Source organism: Syngnathus leptorhynchus, chromosome 13 (assembly GCF_054491065.1).
Source record: "Syngnathus leptorhynchus isolate UIUO chromosome 13, UIUO_Slep, whole genome shotgun sequence".
In the NCBI taxonomy this organism is placed as follows: Eukaryota; Metazoa; Chordata; class Actinopteri; order Syngnathiformes; family Syngnathidae; genus Syngnathus; species Syngnathus leptorhynchus.
In genome coordinates this window covers 4,170,923-4,188,812 of record NC_141207.1, presented here as the reverse complement: position 1 = coordinate 4,188,812, position 17,890 = coordinate 4,170,923, and the positions used below count along the sequence as shown (strand labels likewise).

Here is a 17,890-nt window from a genome sequence, read left to right as displayed (position 1 = left end):
TGCAGCTTTTGTTGAAACAACCACCTCTTGCCCGTCACATTTTGTGTTTTACAATGGTATTGTGTTTGAAGGCGGAATCTCAGCAGATTCCGTTTTTTTTTTTTTTGGTTCAGATGCCAATCAAGAGCAAGCAGAGGAAACGTGCACTTTTAGTCAACACACAGAGATGCGATCTTGAAAGGATGGAGACGAGTCGAGAAGAACAAATGAGGCTCTGCAGTCAGATAACCGTGTCACAATGTGACAACAAGGCCGTCCTATAAGGAGGGACATCTTGAGAAATATGAATTTTAGAAGGTTATAGTCAGAACATATTATATCTAATCCTGATGCAAATATTCAGCACATCACTTCATTTTTTTGCCAGATCACTTTTTGTGTCGTTTCAGAAGCCCATCATACGTAAGGTGATTCTGCCAATATTCATGATCAGAATATTACACCTTAAAATAAAACATTTTTGTCATCATAAAGTTTTCTTTACCATCGTCGCATATTTGGCCAATCGGTACATTTAAGGATTGATGGATTACAATTTTGAAGTGAAAGTATTGAAATCATAGTAGCTAAATATATTTTTATTATATTTGGACATAACTTAGAAGAAGAAACAACACAGCATTTACCCAAGGTAACAATTTTGTGGCCATAAACACACTATAACACAGAAACAGAAAGGTTATATTACATTATTTGAAAAATTCCCTTAAAGTCCTGACATGACATATGTTATATACTGCACAAGCCACAACTTGACTGGCTGGAATACAACCGCCAGCAGTAATCCAAGTTTTATTATCGTGGAAATAAATGGAGAAATTAATGTCCTGTGTCAATGTGGAGGCCAGATTGTGGAAGGCAGAGAATGTCACGGTAGAAGCGGCCAAGAACAGATATAAAATACTGCTCTTTCAATAAACCTCAACAAGGAAAAAGTTTGCTCCAAACAGAATTGAATTGCACGCTTGCTCTTTTGGTGTAAGAATTGGACGCTGGATAATAAATTATTTTGTTATCCCACTAACACACAAACCATTTTGATCTGCGAATGGCCATCTATGAAAGACAATATTATTTAAATTAATTTTAGATTGCGCAGGTGTACACAATATTGTGGCCAGTGTTTTATGTTTGTAATAAAAACTGCTAAATATTGTAGAATATTATCCCATATTAGGCTTGCGGCATTTTCTTTCACCATTTTATTCACCCATTATCATTCCTCTGTGGAATAATCCTGGCAATAATTACCTGAAATCTGTATTTTAGATTTTGAAGTGTGCACACTGTACCCAAACAGTCACAGTTTATTGAGTGTATATGGATCCAAATGATGCCCGTGAGAAAAAAAACATAATAATTAGAGAAAACACACAAGTTTCACGCACACCCACACATACATACACACACACACCTACACAAAACAGAAACCTGAAGTCTTTTTAACAGACCCGAAAGTGCATTTTAAATTTGACGTCTTTCAATCTTTGAGTGGCAAATGAGATCTTTTCATGCTCTTAACTGTGAAATAACATCACAACCACCTTTGCAAAGGCAAAAGGCCGAGTATACCCATAAGGGTTGTGAACCACTTTTTTAAAAGTTAATCTTTATCAGAATAATCAGAGCGCGCTAAATGTCCCTAAGGCCTCTTTTCCTCTACCAGGCCAATGTGTTGATTGTACTATATCCACTTTATTTTAAATGTTTCCTCGATCCTTGATGTTTTTTCTTGTGCGTACGAATTACGATTATTCCTTTATTTATATCATCTATCTGATGATTTTTTCGTGTGTGTCGGCATATAGGAAGAGGACATCTTGGATCTGCTGGAGCAATGCGAACTGGATGACGAGAAACTGATGGGCAAATCCTCAAGGCAACGTGGCCCTAAGGTGCTTTAGCGAGAGAAGGAAATGTACAAACTGGGAAAGACGAGGGAGAATAGAGGCCACTTGCCTCCGGGGACCCCAAGTAAAAGTACAACGATGGGGAGTTGGGGATGGTAGGCAGGTGCGTGGATCTAATGCCCACAGCGGATGCGATTCCGAGAACTGTGTTAGGCTCAAGAGGAAAGAATTGGAGTGGCCCAAAGAAAGGACCCGAGTGCCTCGAGGGGACAGCTGTCAGACCGCCTCTTTTTCTCGCCACACTATCTTTCTATCGCCCTCTTTCTCTGTCACATGCCCCTCCACGCCCCCCAGATTTCCCTTGACAGCACATTACTCCCTCCATCACCTTGCTTCCCTCACCTCCTTTCAACATACACCCCCCCCCCCACCCAAACCCGTTTCCCCTCCTCGCACATCTACATCCATTCCCCACTCGAGGGCTAAATTGGCTGGAACACTCATTCGACAGGGCAGTTCAGTGACGCATTAGCTAGAATAAGGACTTGTTTAGACACAATCACTGTTGTCCAAGTTCATTTGGATGGCATCACTTTCGCTGGTGCCGAACGTGCGGTGGGGGAACATTCAGAGCCGGGGAAAGAAAGAGATGTGACGGGTAAATTTACTCCGTGGGGTGTCGTGCTAACACGCCATCTGGTGAAAATTGAACCAAAAGCTAGAATAGAGAGTGAGAAATAGTGATTGGAGACAGGATTTTGGAGAAGGAAGGACACAAGACTGAAAGGATGTGAAGTTTCATTTTCACTTGCTTGTGTAAGACTTTTTTCCAAGTTAGGATGTGACTCTACCACAACTTCATCATTCTTGCATCTCTCGTCTTTCTCTTGCTTTCATTGATCTGTTTTTCTAGGGTTACTTCAACTTGACAAGCCATATGGTCTTTTTCATAGCTTTGTCCGCTTCCAAGGGCTTCACAAATCCATCTGGAAATAATTGATAGTCGCTGTTCATAAGTCCAGACACGGTTGAGAAATCCCAGTCATATCAGGCCAAGCTTTGCAAAGGGCATTGTCATCTAGCAAGCTTCGACCTTTTTAGACGTTTTATCTGAACACATGTTGCTTTTTTTAATGCAGATGGTGATACGCTAAATAGCTTGGGGATTTTAAAGCGCAGTCCAGTCGCACTTAATTCTCTGTGGGCCCTCCTCCTAATTTCTCTCTCTATTAACCTGATGCTCTTATCTTCCCCTTTATTGTCTTCTCGTGAGCTTAATCTCTTACCGTCTCCATCCTCCTCCATCAATCACCCACACAACTAGCCAGCGGTGACTGTGTAAGCCCCTCCTGATCATATCCTGCCCATTAGTTTGGTTGGTATGGCAGCGTTGACATGCTAATAGTGATAATATAACAAATGTAGACATGCTTTATTAATCAATTTGTCGCCGTTCAGGATGGTAGATAGACACCCGATTTGATCAATGTGCCTTTTTTTTGTTCAAGTTTGTAGAGAATTTGTTTAGTTTAGCTGGTGGCAGATGGGAGCTATAGAAATTTGCAATCACTTTCCAGTTCTTTAGTCTTCATTTTGGGAAATGGAGTAGCTCTGAATTCAGTCGAAATATCGTGAAGTTTTGTGAGATTTATTGAGGTAGCTTTCCGTCACGAACGACCAGGATTTAAACTCTGGATTTTTCCGTGACTTTATTTTCCTTGAAAAATCTATCAAATTCCATTGGGAAGTTGCATTGTTTCTAAACTGTTACAAATACATATTTATGTTCTACATTATTATTTTTATGTATTTTTTACTACAACTCATGTCTAAACGTGTTCATCCCTGCCAGCCCTTGACCACCATGCCAGAGTGCAGCCAGACATCACGCCGTCAACGGCCAGACTATCTGGCTGACTTCACCAGCGGTAGCAGCGCTGAGAACACTTGCTCATCCTCAGACGAAGAGGAGGAAGAGAGGAGAAAAGCAGACGGGGGAAGTAGAAGTGGAGAAAAGAGGGAGAAGAAAGTCTCGTACGACCTCGGGAGCAAGGAGAAGAACTTGGCTGAACGCTCAGGTAAGGTTTGGGGCATATTTTTTGATATATGTACCGTATATGCCTCAATAACATCTAAACTTTCATTTATTTCAAGTAAAGACAGCACCTTTCATCACTGTCCATGTGACGACCTTGCTGGATAGAACAAAAAAACACCCAAGTAGGAGTAAAAGAGGATCCTTACATGAGCTCACTCTGTTTGCAATGAAATAATGGACAAAGCTGTGAAACATTTGGATTGTGACATTTGAGTTTGTGAGTGGATGTGTGTACGGAGCAAGACAGCAACCCTGCCAAGACCCACTTCACACCAAGCCATCAAAGAGCTGGATGACTAAGCCCCATAATGCTCTCATTTGGCATTCAAAGCAGGGATTCTTCAGCAGCCACACATTCATGAACATGTGATGCAGACACATATAGTAGATATACCGCCAAAATGCAAATACGCTGACGACAAGAGCAGCTGAAGAAGTTTTATGAGTGATGAAGAGAGTCAGCATATGCTTTGACGTATGTAGTCTGTGAAATGCTTCATAATATGGACATATTTATACTAAGAAATTGCATTTTGCCAACCCTAAAAAGGTCAGTCCTTGTCAAGGTATCGCTTTTTTTTTTTTTTTTTGTCAAAACTGGCCAATTAGTAGTAGACCGTGCTGTTAATATAAGCAAGGAAAAGAAGAGTATGTGGTTGGGGAGCTGACAGCCCATGTGACTAAATGACAATTTATATAATTTATATTCTTTTTCTTTATAGGTCGGATGCATTGGAAACCAACGGTCAAGCCAATCAAAACCAATCTGGCACCTTCTGTTTCGCCGACTCACTCCGGCCCAATCAGACGCTCCATCTCCTGTCCTCGGTCCATTGCTTCCCTATCGTCGCCCAATGAACTGCGGGTTCTGTCTACTCGGGTCTCCCCTAACGTCCCTGTCATCACGACCCTCGTTCGGCCGAGTTCCGCCACACTACGCTCGAATTCGCTAAGCCGCAGTGGTTCTGCCCATCGTGTGCCTCACAGTAACAGCCTGGGCACTATCCACTCCCATATTGTAAGCTCACAAACACACAAGAAATCAAATATAAAAAATGGATCAATGCTAAAAATGAACAGTGGGTGACAGAACAAGAAAAGTTTGCATAGGGTATAGTTGGAACTTATGGCAATGATGATTATCATGTAAAATGCTATTATGTCATCAGTTACATGAAATAGAAACAGTTATTTTATTCTAAAAAAAAAAAAATTCTTGGATGTGTTTAGGGTGATCCACTAATTAACCTAAGGAATAAAGAACAAGAGGCGGAGCTTATACGGCAAACACTGACTGCGCTCACTGCCATGAGGATTCGATTTCCTGGAAAAACAGAGGAGGAGGCAGAGGCCGTGCTGGATGAGGTAAGTGGGCCACATCTACTTGTATATTTTCACTTGTACAACTGTAACAATTACTTATGGCCAAAGAGAAGATGCACAGGATGTACGAGTAAATGTCAAGTTGAAGTGGAACATCTTGACTGAAACCTTTTGTTGAGCCCGGTTGTTGATAGAACTTTCCATCATTTATTTTTTACAGCAATGTTGGAAAAATTGTGCTACTACATATCATACCATATTTGCAACAGGGCTCTGGTCCTCTTTATATTTGTGTTAAGGAACAAAATGAAAACAAGTGTGCAGCAGTGAAGAGGTACAAATGCGAGATTCACTTTTTTCTGCTCGAGACCCTTCTGTGGCCAGGTGAAGCCATCATGGCCTAACTTGGTGGAACCTCTCCCTTCACCGCACAATAGAATTTCCGCTCTTGGCTAGCTTCTCATCATCTTTCACAGGACCCCAATGACATGTTTGTAGCCCCTCGCTATTTTCTGCTCCTCCTTTCAACATCTTTGGCAACATCTCAGGGTTAATCCATTGTAACTTCTGAAACATGCTGCTATGACAATTAATGAAGTCAAACCTTTTGCTCTTGCATACACTTATCATTTTTATTCCTATATTGGAGGGTGTAAGAAATAAAAGCAGAGAAGCATTGAGTCGAGACACAATCGTGCATGCACACACTTTTTGTCACCCATTCAAGGCAGAGTTTCACCTTGAATTTCCATGTGAAGCAACGGCACCTCAGTCCAATGAATATGCCCGTGGGTCTGATGAAAGCACCCATCTGTCTAATTTTCTAACTCAGACGCTTTTAAAAGCCATGGCCGTCCTCAGAACCAGCTGTCCGCTCAGCACCAAAGTCCCCATAGTGCTCAAAAGACAGACGGACGTCGGACTCTCTTTAACCCCGACTAGCAGAATAGCCGCAAAACAATTTGTAAATGGAAGCAATAAAAAAAAAAAAAAAAAATCATCATTAATTATAGCTATCAGGGTCAAACTGTAGGGTCAACAATGCTTTGTTTCCTTGGAAAGCTTTGGTTAGCAGGGCGGGAGTTACTAGGTATGCAGTGAGTTAATATCAGTGACTGTTTGTTATAATTGACAATTTAGTTATTAATATCTTGTATTAATTTTATTAACTCCAGTGACCAGTATAACTCCAAAACTCAAAACCCATTTTAATGAGACATTTTGTATTTTTTTTACCACTGTGTATTCCAAGGATAATTTTGCTTTTGTGCAACTTCTCCAGAAAAGTGTCGATTTACTCCACCATTCTGCATCCAGTAGCCCCGATTACATCAAAGTCTATGAATTCACAAAATGAAGGTTATTCAAGTATGGTTTCATGCAACCAGAGAGAAATAACACAAAATACAGTAGTACTATAACCACACAACAATGTATGCCCATACAATGTCCTCATAATGAAAGAAACAATTTGTGTGGGTGCATGTGTGTTTACGAAATGGGAATGTAAGACAATTAGCGCTACACCTGTAATGTTAACAAAACCCCAATGAGAGCAGCGGAGGCAGATGAGCATCCACACCCGTATGTTCCCCCTCAGGAAAGAATACATCTTCAGTTAAAATGAAAACAGTCTTTGGCATTTGATGTCTGTTCTGGTTTTAAGTGAGAAGCATATTGCACTCATAATGTCAGCATGTTAGACTAATGGCCTCCTTTCTCACAAGCTCAAAATGAGCTTTTTTTTGTAGCAGTTGAAACCACTGAAAGGTGCACTGCATCAAGTGCGTTTTTTTAATGTTTTAATTGAGGGTAATTTGTGTTCATATTATCATAACTGTGACGAATGAGCATACAGCTCACCAGAAAAGACTCAAACAGTTCACAATGGGAGGAAACGCAGAACAAGCAAATATAGTGTTCACTCAGCCCTGTTTCTATAAATACTCAAAGAATACAATCGAGCATGCGTCTTTAAACATGAAATGTATTTCAGTTGACTATCAGCAGATACACATTTTCTCACAACATGAGCTTCACTTAATTCTCAAGCTGCAAAACTGCAGAATTTAAATGACATTTGATTGATTTTTAAATATTATTAATGACATCATCTCTTTCATGTTTTGTCCACAGATCCTTGACAACTGGAAATACCATAAACCAAAGGTAGCCTCCTACTGGCTTGTAAAATTGGACTCCACAAAACAACGAAAGGTAGGCAAACATAATCAATCCAGGTGTAACAAAGATTCTTTATGAATGATTATTGGACTGAAGATAATCAAAGGTTGAAAAAGGTATGTTTCTACATTCAGGTCCAAAATTATTGCACACCTTCAAGGTCCACGGATATGCTTTTAACAGTATTTATTTGTATATTTCCATCATGAAACTTGCATTTACAATCATTTGAGGGGATGAAAACCTAGGCAAGCTCAGGCTCATTACCTCCCCATTAAGGGATTCAGGAACGGAAACAGGATGTAAACAAACTAGAAGAGGGGGCAACTTTTGAAATGACACCCTGTAAGCATGCCCCTAATGATGCCATCTCTCAGCCGCCGCCTTCTCCCCTACTGTGCTCGGCTTTGCCGTGACGCTGATGTTTGATTTGGAGTGGAGCAGCCTAATGAGAAGCAGGCAGAGGTCAGGAATGAAGCGCCCACCGCTCTGCCATCTGATTACCATACCAAAACATGTCTGCGCGTGCGTGTGTGTGTGTGTGTGTGTACTCATCTATCAGTTTGTCTGACAGCCTGTAAGCATGTCTGGCTCGCGTCGTGTTGCTGAAGGCAAATCTTCTCTCATCGTGTCCCAAACACACATGCATGCGCGCAAAATCTGACAGGCGCGTCAGTAATGAGGAGCAAGGAATCAAAAGTCCAAAAAGCCACACTGCTCTGTGATAGGGTTTGGAGGAAAAAAAAAAAAAAGGAAGAAAGAGAGAGGACAAGAAAAGGTGTCCGTTGGAAGGGAAGATAGAAGGGTGGACCGAGCGCCTCGCATTTTGACACATTCTGTCAAGGATTGACGTGGTTCTAGCAATTAGTTCTGGCCAATGTTCGCCACTACTTCGCTGTACTTTTTCTCCGTTAACCCCCACATACCACAAATATGTACTGTGTATATTCTATATCTCTCACCTTAAACATACAACTTAAGGACTGATTGTTTTAACTGTTTTAACTAGTGTCTCCTATAGCTTTCGCTATTGCGAAGTTTATATGAAAAAATATTTTACCATTTTTTTTATTTCTTCCTCACAGGTTTTGGATATTGTGAGAACTAATGTGCGCTCAGCACTACAGCGGATCTGGAAAGAGCCAGATTTGGAAAACCTTCACTTGTACCGCCTCTTTAATCGTGTCTTCAACCGACTACTCTGGAGTCATGGCCAAGGGCTCTGGAACTGCTTCTCCAATTCTGGGTAAGTGTGCCATGCCAGTACAGAGATACCGATTGTCTTATTTCAAAGTCAAAGTCAAAGTGTGCTTTGTCAATTTCTTCACGTCAAGACACACAAAGAGATCGAAATTTCGTTTCCTACTATCCCACGGTGACAAGACATAATACATATTATACATTATATTATACATATACATATTATAATACATATTTTTTCCAATCATGATCTCTCTTCTGCCTTTCCTGATTGCAATTTAACAAATAGCAAACAATTCAACTCAAACTTAATGGACAGGATTGAGTCAAAGCACAAATCTGGGGAAGGATACGGAAAAATGTATGCACCTTTGAAGGTTCCACTGAGCACACCATCAACCATACAAACGAAAGAAGTTACCAACACCACGACTCTTTCTGTTGCCCATCTAAACCGAGGAATCAGTGGAGAAGGTTGTTATTATTGAATAGGTTGGAAACCAGTTTGGGATTGACTGGAGCTGTCCTAAATTGGTTCAGGTTCTACTTGAAGTTATTTTGTAATCATTGGAAGTTTTGAATCTGATGGCAATGACGTGGGGTCCCACCGGGTCAGTCCTTGGACCACTTTTGTTCAGTCTCAATATGTTACAATGCTTTAGAACCCCAATGTTGGTTATCATGGCTGAACGAATGACACCCGATACACAGCTATATTTATGCTTTATTATGCTCAAGTTTTATTTACAGCAGCATCGGTTGATTTTTTTCCAACTTGTTTATGGAACAACACAAGCTGGCAGAAGGTGAGTGACAAATCTGAGTAAACCCAACTGTATTCCTCTAAAAAAAAAAATTCTGGCAATGAAACAAACATAGAACTCTGTGGAGATGGAGTGCAAATTAAGGTCTATGGCTTGGGAGACTTTCACAAGTGAGAGTAAAAAAAAAAAAAATCCAATGTTTTATGTGGAAACAGAGTGATTGATTGCTTTTTACTTCCTTTGCTCAAGCTTATCGGGAGCTTTGATGGTCTACTGAAATGTTTTTCTTAAGAAATATTTATATCATCTTTGTTGCTTTGACATAGCGTAGCGTCACTGCAAGGACAACGCACAGGTTCATATCGTTTGTGTGTGAAGTGCGAAAACGAGACGTGCACAGATATAGTAGACGCAGGAGAGGTTTGCCTTCATGTTAGCTTTTCTAAACAACATGCTGATCTCACAACCCCTTCTTGTGAAAAATGAAAAGGAGAATTCTCAAGACGTATTTACTTTGACACAAAGAGTGTAACTTGGGATATGTTTACAAACATTGTTGTAAAACATGTTTTTCTCCGAGTTCTAGAACAGCTTCATCCACAGATAATGGAGACTTCAATTAATAAATAAACTCCGTATTGTTTATTCCAGAAACTATTTTCCACCTTTTGCAGAAGGTTTTTTCACATTTTCCCCCCGTCCTTCATAGGGAACACATAGTGATTGTTTATCAGCGCTTTCTGAAGAAATTTTTTTATCTGTTTGTTTCACAGACTCCTCAAGATATTGTAGCCCCCCCCCCAGGAACAAAAAAAAAAAACCTAACTCTACCAAAGTAGCCCACGTCATAGATTTTGCAAGACCGAGGAAGGTGGCAAGCAAATTCAATACCCTGACTGTATCACTCGAAATGAGACATCATAAAAAAATGGTCAAAAGACATTTTTCCACTCAGCGGCCCACAAGGATTAGTTTAGCCTCAGCCACCACCACCAGCTGCTTCTCATAGAGCTTTTGTGTGTGATCACAGCATGTTTTGCTTGATCCAGCGAGCTTACGTGCATATTGTCTTTGCAGCATCTCCAAACAGTAGGTCATGGTCCCGACATGGTTGGACTCACCAGGGGCCCCTGGTGTCACGTAGCTACAGTAAAGAAGAGCACCACAAAAGCCTGTTCCAAATCCAAGTGCAACCCCTCCACCCTGCTCTTCTTCTGTTGTTTGATACTTTATCTAAGGGACTTAGCAACATTCAAACAGGCCAGCTGCATTGTGGGCGATGAATTCAACAGGCTTTGAAATTGTTTAAGAGGTGGGGAATGGAATAGTTTTGAAGCCTTTCAGAAGAGGCAGCTCCCACCCCCCAAAGGAGTGAAAGAGGGCTGACATCAAACGTACCACCCAGGGTTGTGTAGCGCCGTTGCTGAAGCTCTCTCTCAGTCAGGGGTATGTCCGGGGTTTAAAGGGGGTTAACTGTACTCAGATTTATTTCAACCTTCCTCTTTTTGTGTCTGCCTGCCTTCCTGCGCATCTGCATGGGGTGAAAATACAGGCCTTATACTAAAAAACTATTTGGACTAAAGTATACTATAGCTGGAAGTGAATAAGAAGCTTGGAGTAAGGTCTCCCTTTCAAATTTTATGAACCTGCACAGACTTTTCACAAGATAGGGGATTGTGTCGTTGGAAATCACAATTTACATTCCAGTTAATCTGTTTTTGATTTGGGCCTTCAGCACCAACCACTAAGTAACCTAGCTTTGTGCACTGGCATGCTGTGACGAAAAGGGGCCATCCCTGTCCGACCGACCCACTTATCGGATGAACTGGAACATATCCCAGTTGACCCTCTGAGAGTACAACCTGAACTGGTTTCCAGTCACTCACAAAGTACATACATACTTGACTGTACACCGGGGGTCACCGACCTTTTTGAAACTGAGAGTCCCAGAAATGTAATTTATGGAATTCTGAAAATAAATTTGACGTAATAGCTGTTAACCAAACTGTGTTTGTTTGTTTGTTTTTTTGTTCCTAGTTCATCATGGGAGAGCATCTTCAGTAAGAGCAGTGAGGTGGTTTCGCCTCAGGAGCTGCAATGCTGCCGCAGGCTGGTGCAGCTGTGCCGAGACTGTTTATTAGTCGTCTACAAGTTTGTCTCGGAGTCCCGGGGCTCTTTGACCGGGCTCAGTCCAGAATGGGATGACACCAGGTGAGGGGGTAAAAAAAAAAGCCTTGCTGTGAAACCATCCCTGTGAAGTTTCTTTATTATTGTATAATGTTTCCAATGTAGTGGAGTAATTTAGCCATCTGGGTGGCCGGATAATAGTAAAGGATACATTCGATAGGACAGGATTTAAGAAATCTAATCTACTAGTTGGTCTCAGGTTGCGAAAATCCTGGCACAAGATGAAAAAGCTTTACTTTTGGAAAGACCATCGCTCAATGCATGAAAAAGCATTGCCCACCTTAAAGCCAAACTTGAGTGAGAATGTTGAACGTTTTAATTTCCCCACAACCTTCTTGTTCAAAGAGCCTCCAAGCCAATCCCAATATGGGTTTTAATACAGGGCACCAAATATCATTCTCTTCTCTTTCTCAGACTGATCCCTGCAGGAAAGCAGCAGGTTTAGTGAGTGAACTTTTAAAGTGCATATGCTTTGGGCCAGCACACAGGAGAGAGTTGGGAGTGGGGAGGGTAAGTGTGTTGTTAATAGGAAAAAATGGTCCACAGATTAGTGCTCAGGTTAGCCCGAGCCTCCCCTGAGGCCTGCTTAATTCAATTAGAGCCCAGATGAGCCTGTGTAGCAAATGACCCTAGGAGAGCAAGAGCTTCTCTTTTCCCGGGGCCTCGTTTTACATGATTCATAACTCTCACACATATTTTAACAGGCTATCACTTAGCACCCCGAGTGTAAAAACTCATGAACTGTGTGAGCCTTGTGTTCATACAACGGATCATACAACCACTGAGGGCGTGATTACCCAAATATCGCTGCCTCTTTTTTTCCACGTCAGTTCTGCATAAGAATAGACGAAAAAGACAAGTTATCAACAGTTAACAGATTAATAGGATTTAATAACTCATGCAAGCATTAAAAAACGTGCTGGTGTTTCTCTGTTTTTGCAGTAGTTGTAACCTCGAGAGTCTATTCGAGCATGCATGTGCTTGTCTCTCCTGATTTCTTCTGTATGTTTATGTGGAAAAAAAGCGTTCCATTTGCTGCCGGACCAGTCTCTACCCATGGCTCCACCTCTGCTGCTGTCACTGCTGCTTCTTCTTCCTCCTCTTCCTCCGTCTCTTCGTCCCCCAATGCAGGTCTCTGCTTGGTTTAGATGTGCTAAACCCCAACCCTCACAGTCCCTTGATCACTGCCTTCTGCTTGTCACTGCTCGACGCTTGGGCCCACCTGCCGCTCAGCACCAACAGTAGCCTAGCATGGTTTCCTCTCCTTCCTTTCTCGTGCATTGAAACGGTGGTTTATTTGAAATATGATATGTTTTGAAATCAATTCCAAAATCTGTATGCACAATATTAGATGGGAAGGAGAGAAAGGCATATTGAGATTGTGTTTGGAGTTTGTCGATGATGCAAACTTTAGGCCTGGCTTGCTGTGTGTCACCCTGCTGCCACATGTTAAAACACAGCTTTTCACTCAATGCTTCTTTGCCTGGGTGCATTTTATATAAAAGCTTCACTTTGCACAACATCAATAATATTAATAAAGAGTGTTTGTGTCACTGGGCTGACCTCCAACTCGATTTGCCAAGCATACACTTGCGAGGTACATCTCGTTTGAGATCTTTTATAAATGCCATGTCTGTATTTAGTTTATATCGGCTCCATGTTGTTTGACTTAAGTTGATCCTTTTGACTCATATTGCGATGACACTGTATTTGAAAGGCTTGCAGAAAAAAATATATCGAATGAATTCCTGTTAAGATGGAAACAAATATTTCCCCTAATTTTCAGTCATGATAACCTCCTTTTTGTGTTGTTGTGAAAGATTGAGTTTCATGCATTGGTCACAATCATACTGGAACAAAAAAAAAAGTGCCTTTCCACCAAGATCGCAGTATACATTTGTCTAAAATGTCTTGCAAACAAAAATAATGACTCAGGAGGTACTCAAGATAGATTCAAACCACATTTCTACAATTCCAGAAGTTCTCACAATTGGCCCCATTTTTATCCATGTCATGGCAGCACAAAGCACAAAAAAAAAATTTGTATTTGATCATATTAGAATCAAGCCTCTCGTGTGGATAAAAATCTGAATTCGACAACAAAATGAAAATGCAGCAACTGCATACGTATATCCTGCCAACAGTGACTTCTACAATAAATTACTATTACCCGTACCACAATTTAGACCAGGTTACGGAACGCCCGGCAGATCTCTTTCTCAGACTCCCCTGGGGAATATGTTGTCATCTTTGATGTACAAACGTACGAGCACAAACACATGAACACATGCACACTAATAAACATTCAAGCCAACGTCGGCACACAGCCAAGTGATTCCGTTGCCGGGGTCTTTAGGTTGTCTGTTGTTGACCACACCTGCCTCCTCATTCAAGCACCCTTTCCCTGCAAGTACCCTGACCAGGTGTGTCATCAGGCTTGTGAGCCACAGCAAAACTCCTTGAGCCTGTGTGGGCAGATAAGAGGAACGGGCCAAATGGATCCATTAATGACTTCCTTGTTAAACCCCAAATTATATGCCACTACCCCATTTTGTTTTACTGTGATGACAAAAGTTTCAGATTCGATGAAACCTTCATCTGTCTGAGAAGTAATTAGGGTTAATTGGGGTGTCGAGTCGAATATGTGCCGCAGATAACCTTCAAGCTGCTTTGTACCACTTGGCCTATGATTGCGTCAGCTATCATAGCAGCCACCCCATTTATCCTTCATGACGGTAAATCTGTTCGTTGGACCTCTTAACGCAGCATGGCAGTTGCGTGGAGTGGTGTGGAAGGCCTGTCAGTCCTTACTGTTTAAATGTGAGTGCAAGATATGGAGCTGAAAGAGTAGATTTTTCTCTCAGCTGATAGATGAAACTAGAAGTGCATGAGCAAGCCTCCCCCCGGCTTTCGAGACAGCAGAGCGTTGTTACCGCGATCTTCACGATCAAAGTAAGGATGGACCTGGAAGATGACGAATGAGGCTCCAATTAAATGTACCCAGCAGTGACAGAGGACTGCATGGATGTCAGATATGCACGACTGCCAATACTGTGATTCCTTCTCTGGGCAGAATAAGCTCAAAGTGAATAGGAGACGAGGAGCAGTGAAAATACACTCACCCCCATGGGTATTCAATATTTGACCTTTTTTTTTTCATATTGACATGCCTGGCTTGGATTTCAGAAGAAAGTAATCACAGCAACGGTGATCAAGCAGTTCATAGGTGTATTAAATCACAAAAAAAAGCCTTTTTTCCGTTTCATATGAACTAGACTGCTGTTCATGGAGTCCAATCATAGTGGAGGATGTGCTGAAAGGATACCTACAGCCCACTTGAAACCGTTTCAAGGACACTCGATGTTTCAAGTGAAGTTAATTTCGATCCCTCTCTTGGGTCTGAGGCTGCAGTGAACATCCTCAGCGACATAGTTTTTTTTCCTGGTCAACATTAGAAGATGCCCAGCTAATTTGTCTGAAAACTATTTGGCAAAGAAAGAGAGCTGTCAGAGAAAAATTGGTGTTCTCTGTTCACCAGCTTAAAAAAAAGACCATTCTTCTTCAAAGTACAATCCTAAACGACTCCCCTTTGATTAGACTGACAGATTGAACCTTCTCTTTTGTGAATTGTATTTTTTTTTTTTTCCAACTACATGAGGTTTTTAGGTCCTTCAGTTATAGATGATGCAGCTATGTCACAGATATCAAATGCGATATCAAATGTTAGGCATTCTTCCAAATGAACCATCTGGAAGAATTCCACCTTGCCACTGTGTCATCTTGTCTGATTACCCTGACATTTGGAATAACCTTCAGCGAACCATAGCCGGGATTTAATCATCTCATCTGACATTGCTTTGACAACCATATCTGACTCATTTCCAGTAACTGAGGAGGATAGCGGGAAGGTTCAGGCCTTCCTGACTCTTATCTCAACCTGACGCTGGTCTCATTCTCAGGTACTGGAACGCTGTTAGCAGGAGCTGCCTCACTGCTCTGTCTCGGTGGAAGGTGTCATAAAAAAGTCTTAGAAAGGTTCTGACGTCTGTGCCGCGGAATGATAGGTGAGGATCTTCCGTTCATGATATGTAGGAAATTAAGCATGCCACTTAAAATTGCCCTCTCAATTTCAAATGCACGTAAGCAAAAGAGTGTCAAAAGTAAGAAGATTGAGAATATCGTAATAATAATACTTGGTTGGATGTCAGTGCTGAGCATCCTGACCTCTAAAGCTTGACTCCTCGTATCTCTAATCCTCTCATTATGTTCATCCTGTCCCCTTGTACCTCCATGGCTCCGTCTGTCCAGGTATCTCCTGCCAGTGACCTCCCAGTTCATCATGAAGTGGCCTTTGTCCAGCTTTGGCCGCTTCTCCTCAGTCGCGCCTCGCTCACGCAGCCTTTACGCCGCCAAGATGGGACACTTCTGAGGTCACCATAGCAATGCCGGTTTCGGAGACCTTCACCTTTTGACCTCAGTCTGCCTCCTATGACTTTCTTCCAGCCAAACTCCCAATAAGGCTCATGACTCTTAATCGCTCTGGACACCTGATGGAGACCCACCGTGGTCTATTGCCCCGGGTCCGACCAACAGGGGAATTGGGACGGCCATCGCGTTGATTAATTTTGACGCTGCCATCAGAACCTCCTCAACTTTGCCTTCATCCCCCATAATAGAAGACAGTGGACTGGTCTTGCCGCTCACATTGTAATTGCTCTATTCTAACAACTCACTGTCCAGCTAAAACTCATGGTACTGTAAAACAACAACAAAATACCAATGCAAGGATTTTATTTATTTACCTATCTATTTATTTTGTCAGATATTCCATGAATACAACGAATGTTGACGCAGAATGCAGCTGTGGAATGATAACTACAATGCTTATTTTTTGTTGGCTGTTTTAAATGCTTTCCTTCTGTTTTTTTTTTTAAAGATAAGTAACTTATTTTATAATTGCAGTGAGAGTATTTATGTTTATAATAATTGATTACCTAGTTTACACAAGTGGCCCCTCCATTCAACAAAATATGTTTTATGGAATATTAAGTGCAGACATTTTAAACAAGGTTTAGAATGCAAGTGAATTGCCACGAAGAGAACACGGTGAGCCAAACATCTTGCAGAACACTTAGTTCTAAATACTGCACGTTCAAGAGAACTTTGCGAACGGTTGCACATCGCAAAAGTGTTTGCATGCTTGTTTTTTGTTTTTGTTTTTTTTTTGCCAGTGAGTCAGAGGAAGTGGATTGAAATACTTGAAGTTGCGTTTAGTTGTTTGGACAATTCCCTTTAAAATGTCATTAGTAAGTACAGATGAAGATGACCAAGGGTGTGCTTTTTCTGTCACGTCTAAATTGTTTGTGTACAGCACAGTGAATGATTGGGACCTTCAGCCCAAACACTGATAGCATGGATGGGTGGGCCAGTAAAAAGCTCATCTATTTCAATGATGTTAAGGTTAATATTTCACAAATCATCATAGAACTTGTGAAGGACAGTGAAGTTTAAAAAGCCATTATGTTTGGGAGAGGAGTGGTGTTTAATGTTAAGTAGTTTAGAGGCTCTGTGCACAAACCTATCAGATAATATACAATGTCCAGATTAATTTGGTGTGCCAAAAACAAGAACAGCAAAGTTATTTCAAACTGCAAAAAAATAACCTCCCCTTATACATCAATTTACAATGCCAATGTTTTTTGTTTTTTTTACTCAATTCTACTTGTGTTATTTTAAAGGCATCTTTTACAATGGAGGAATGACATTTTTAATGCTATGAAGCAATAAAAAGTTTAAACAACACAATTGCCTCAATTATCCATTTTTACCTCTTGGAGTCAAAAATATTCTTCTGAGTTTCATCAAGGAGAGTGATGTTTTTGATAAATTAACATTTTATTCTTGAAATATATATATTTTTGATCACTAATATTTTCCTTCTCAAGCAGGAACATTTCTCTGTACTACAACAGGATTGAGGAACCAAGTGCAGGGAACCAAGCAAGGAGTGCTTTTGTTTGGTAGTTTAATAAAAAGGAAAGAAAAAAGCAAAACAAAGGATTGACATCTTCAAAAATCAGAAGAGCCAAAGTAAGCAAAAACTATGAAAATGTCCGGGAACATGGATAAAACCCAACAGCGACAAGACAACGTGACTGTGACACAAAGCGAACCAAGAAGACTTTTTAATAACCTTTGATAGAATAGTTGAGAAGCACCACGTCAATGTACTTCCTTGACACCAATTACCAGTTCCCTAAGATATAGACCTGCATGGCAGAGAA

At 41.1% G+C, this 17,890-nt stretch overlaps 1 protein-coding gene across 1 annotated transcript in view; it reads left to right on the top strand.

The window, feature by feature from the left end:
* ttll7 (tubulin tyrosine ligase-like family, member 7) overlaps positions 1 to 17,382 on the top strand; it is a 39,658-nt gene extending 22,276 nt beyond the window's left edge. The window contains exons 13-22 of the mRNA XM_085928359.1: positions 1,809 to 1,895; positions 3,703 to 3,928; positions 4,671 to 4,966; positions 5,179 to 5,313; positions 7,408 to 7,488; positions 8,541 to 8,701; positions 11,457 to 11,630; positions 12,631 to 12,737; positions 15,566 to 15,670; positions 15,915 to 17,382. Coding sequence (XP_085784485.1) covers positions 1,809 to 1,895; positions 3,703 to 3,928; positions 4,671 to 4,966; positions 5,179 to 5,313; positions 7,408 to 7,488; positions 8,541 to 8,701; positions 11,457 to 11,630; positions 12,631 to 12,737; positions 15,566 to 15,648 — 1,350 coding nt within the window. The 3' untranslated portion in view covers positions 15,649 to 15,670; positions 15,915 to 17,382. The remainder of the gene's footprint in view (positions 1 to 1,808; positions 1,896 to 3,702; positions 3,929 to 4,670; positions 4,967 to 5,178; positions 5,314 to 7,407; positions 7,489 to 8,540; positions 8,702 to 11,456; positions 11,631 to 12,630; positions 12,738 to 15,565; positions 15,671 to 15,914) is intronic.
* The last annotated feature ends 508 nt before the right edge of the window (positions 17,383 to 17,890 follow it).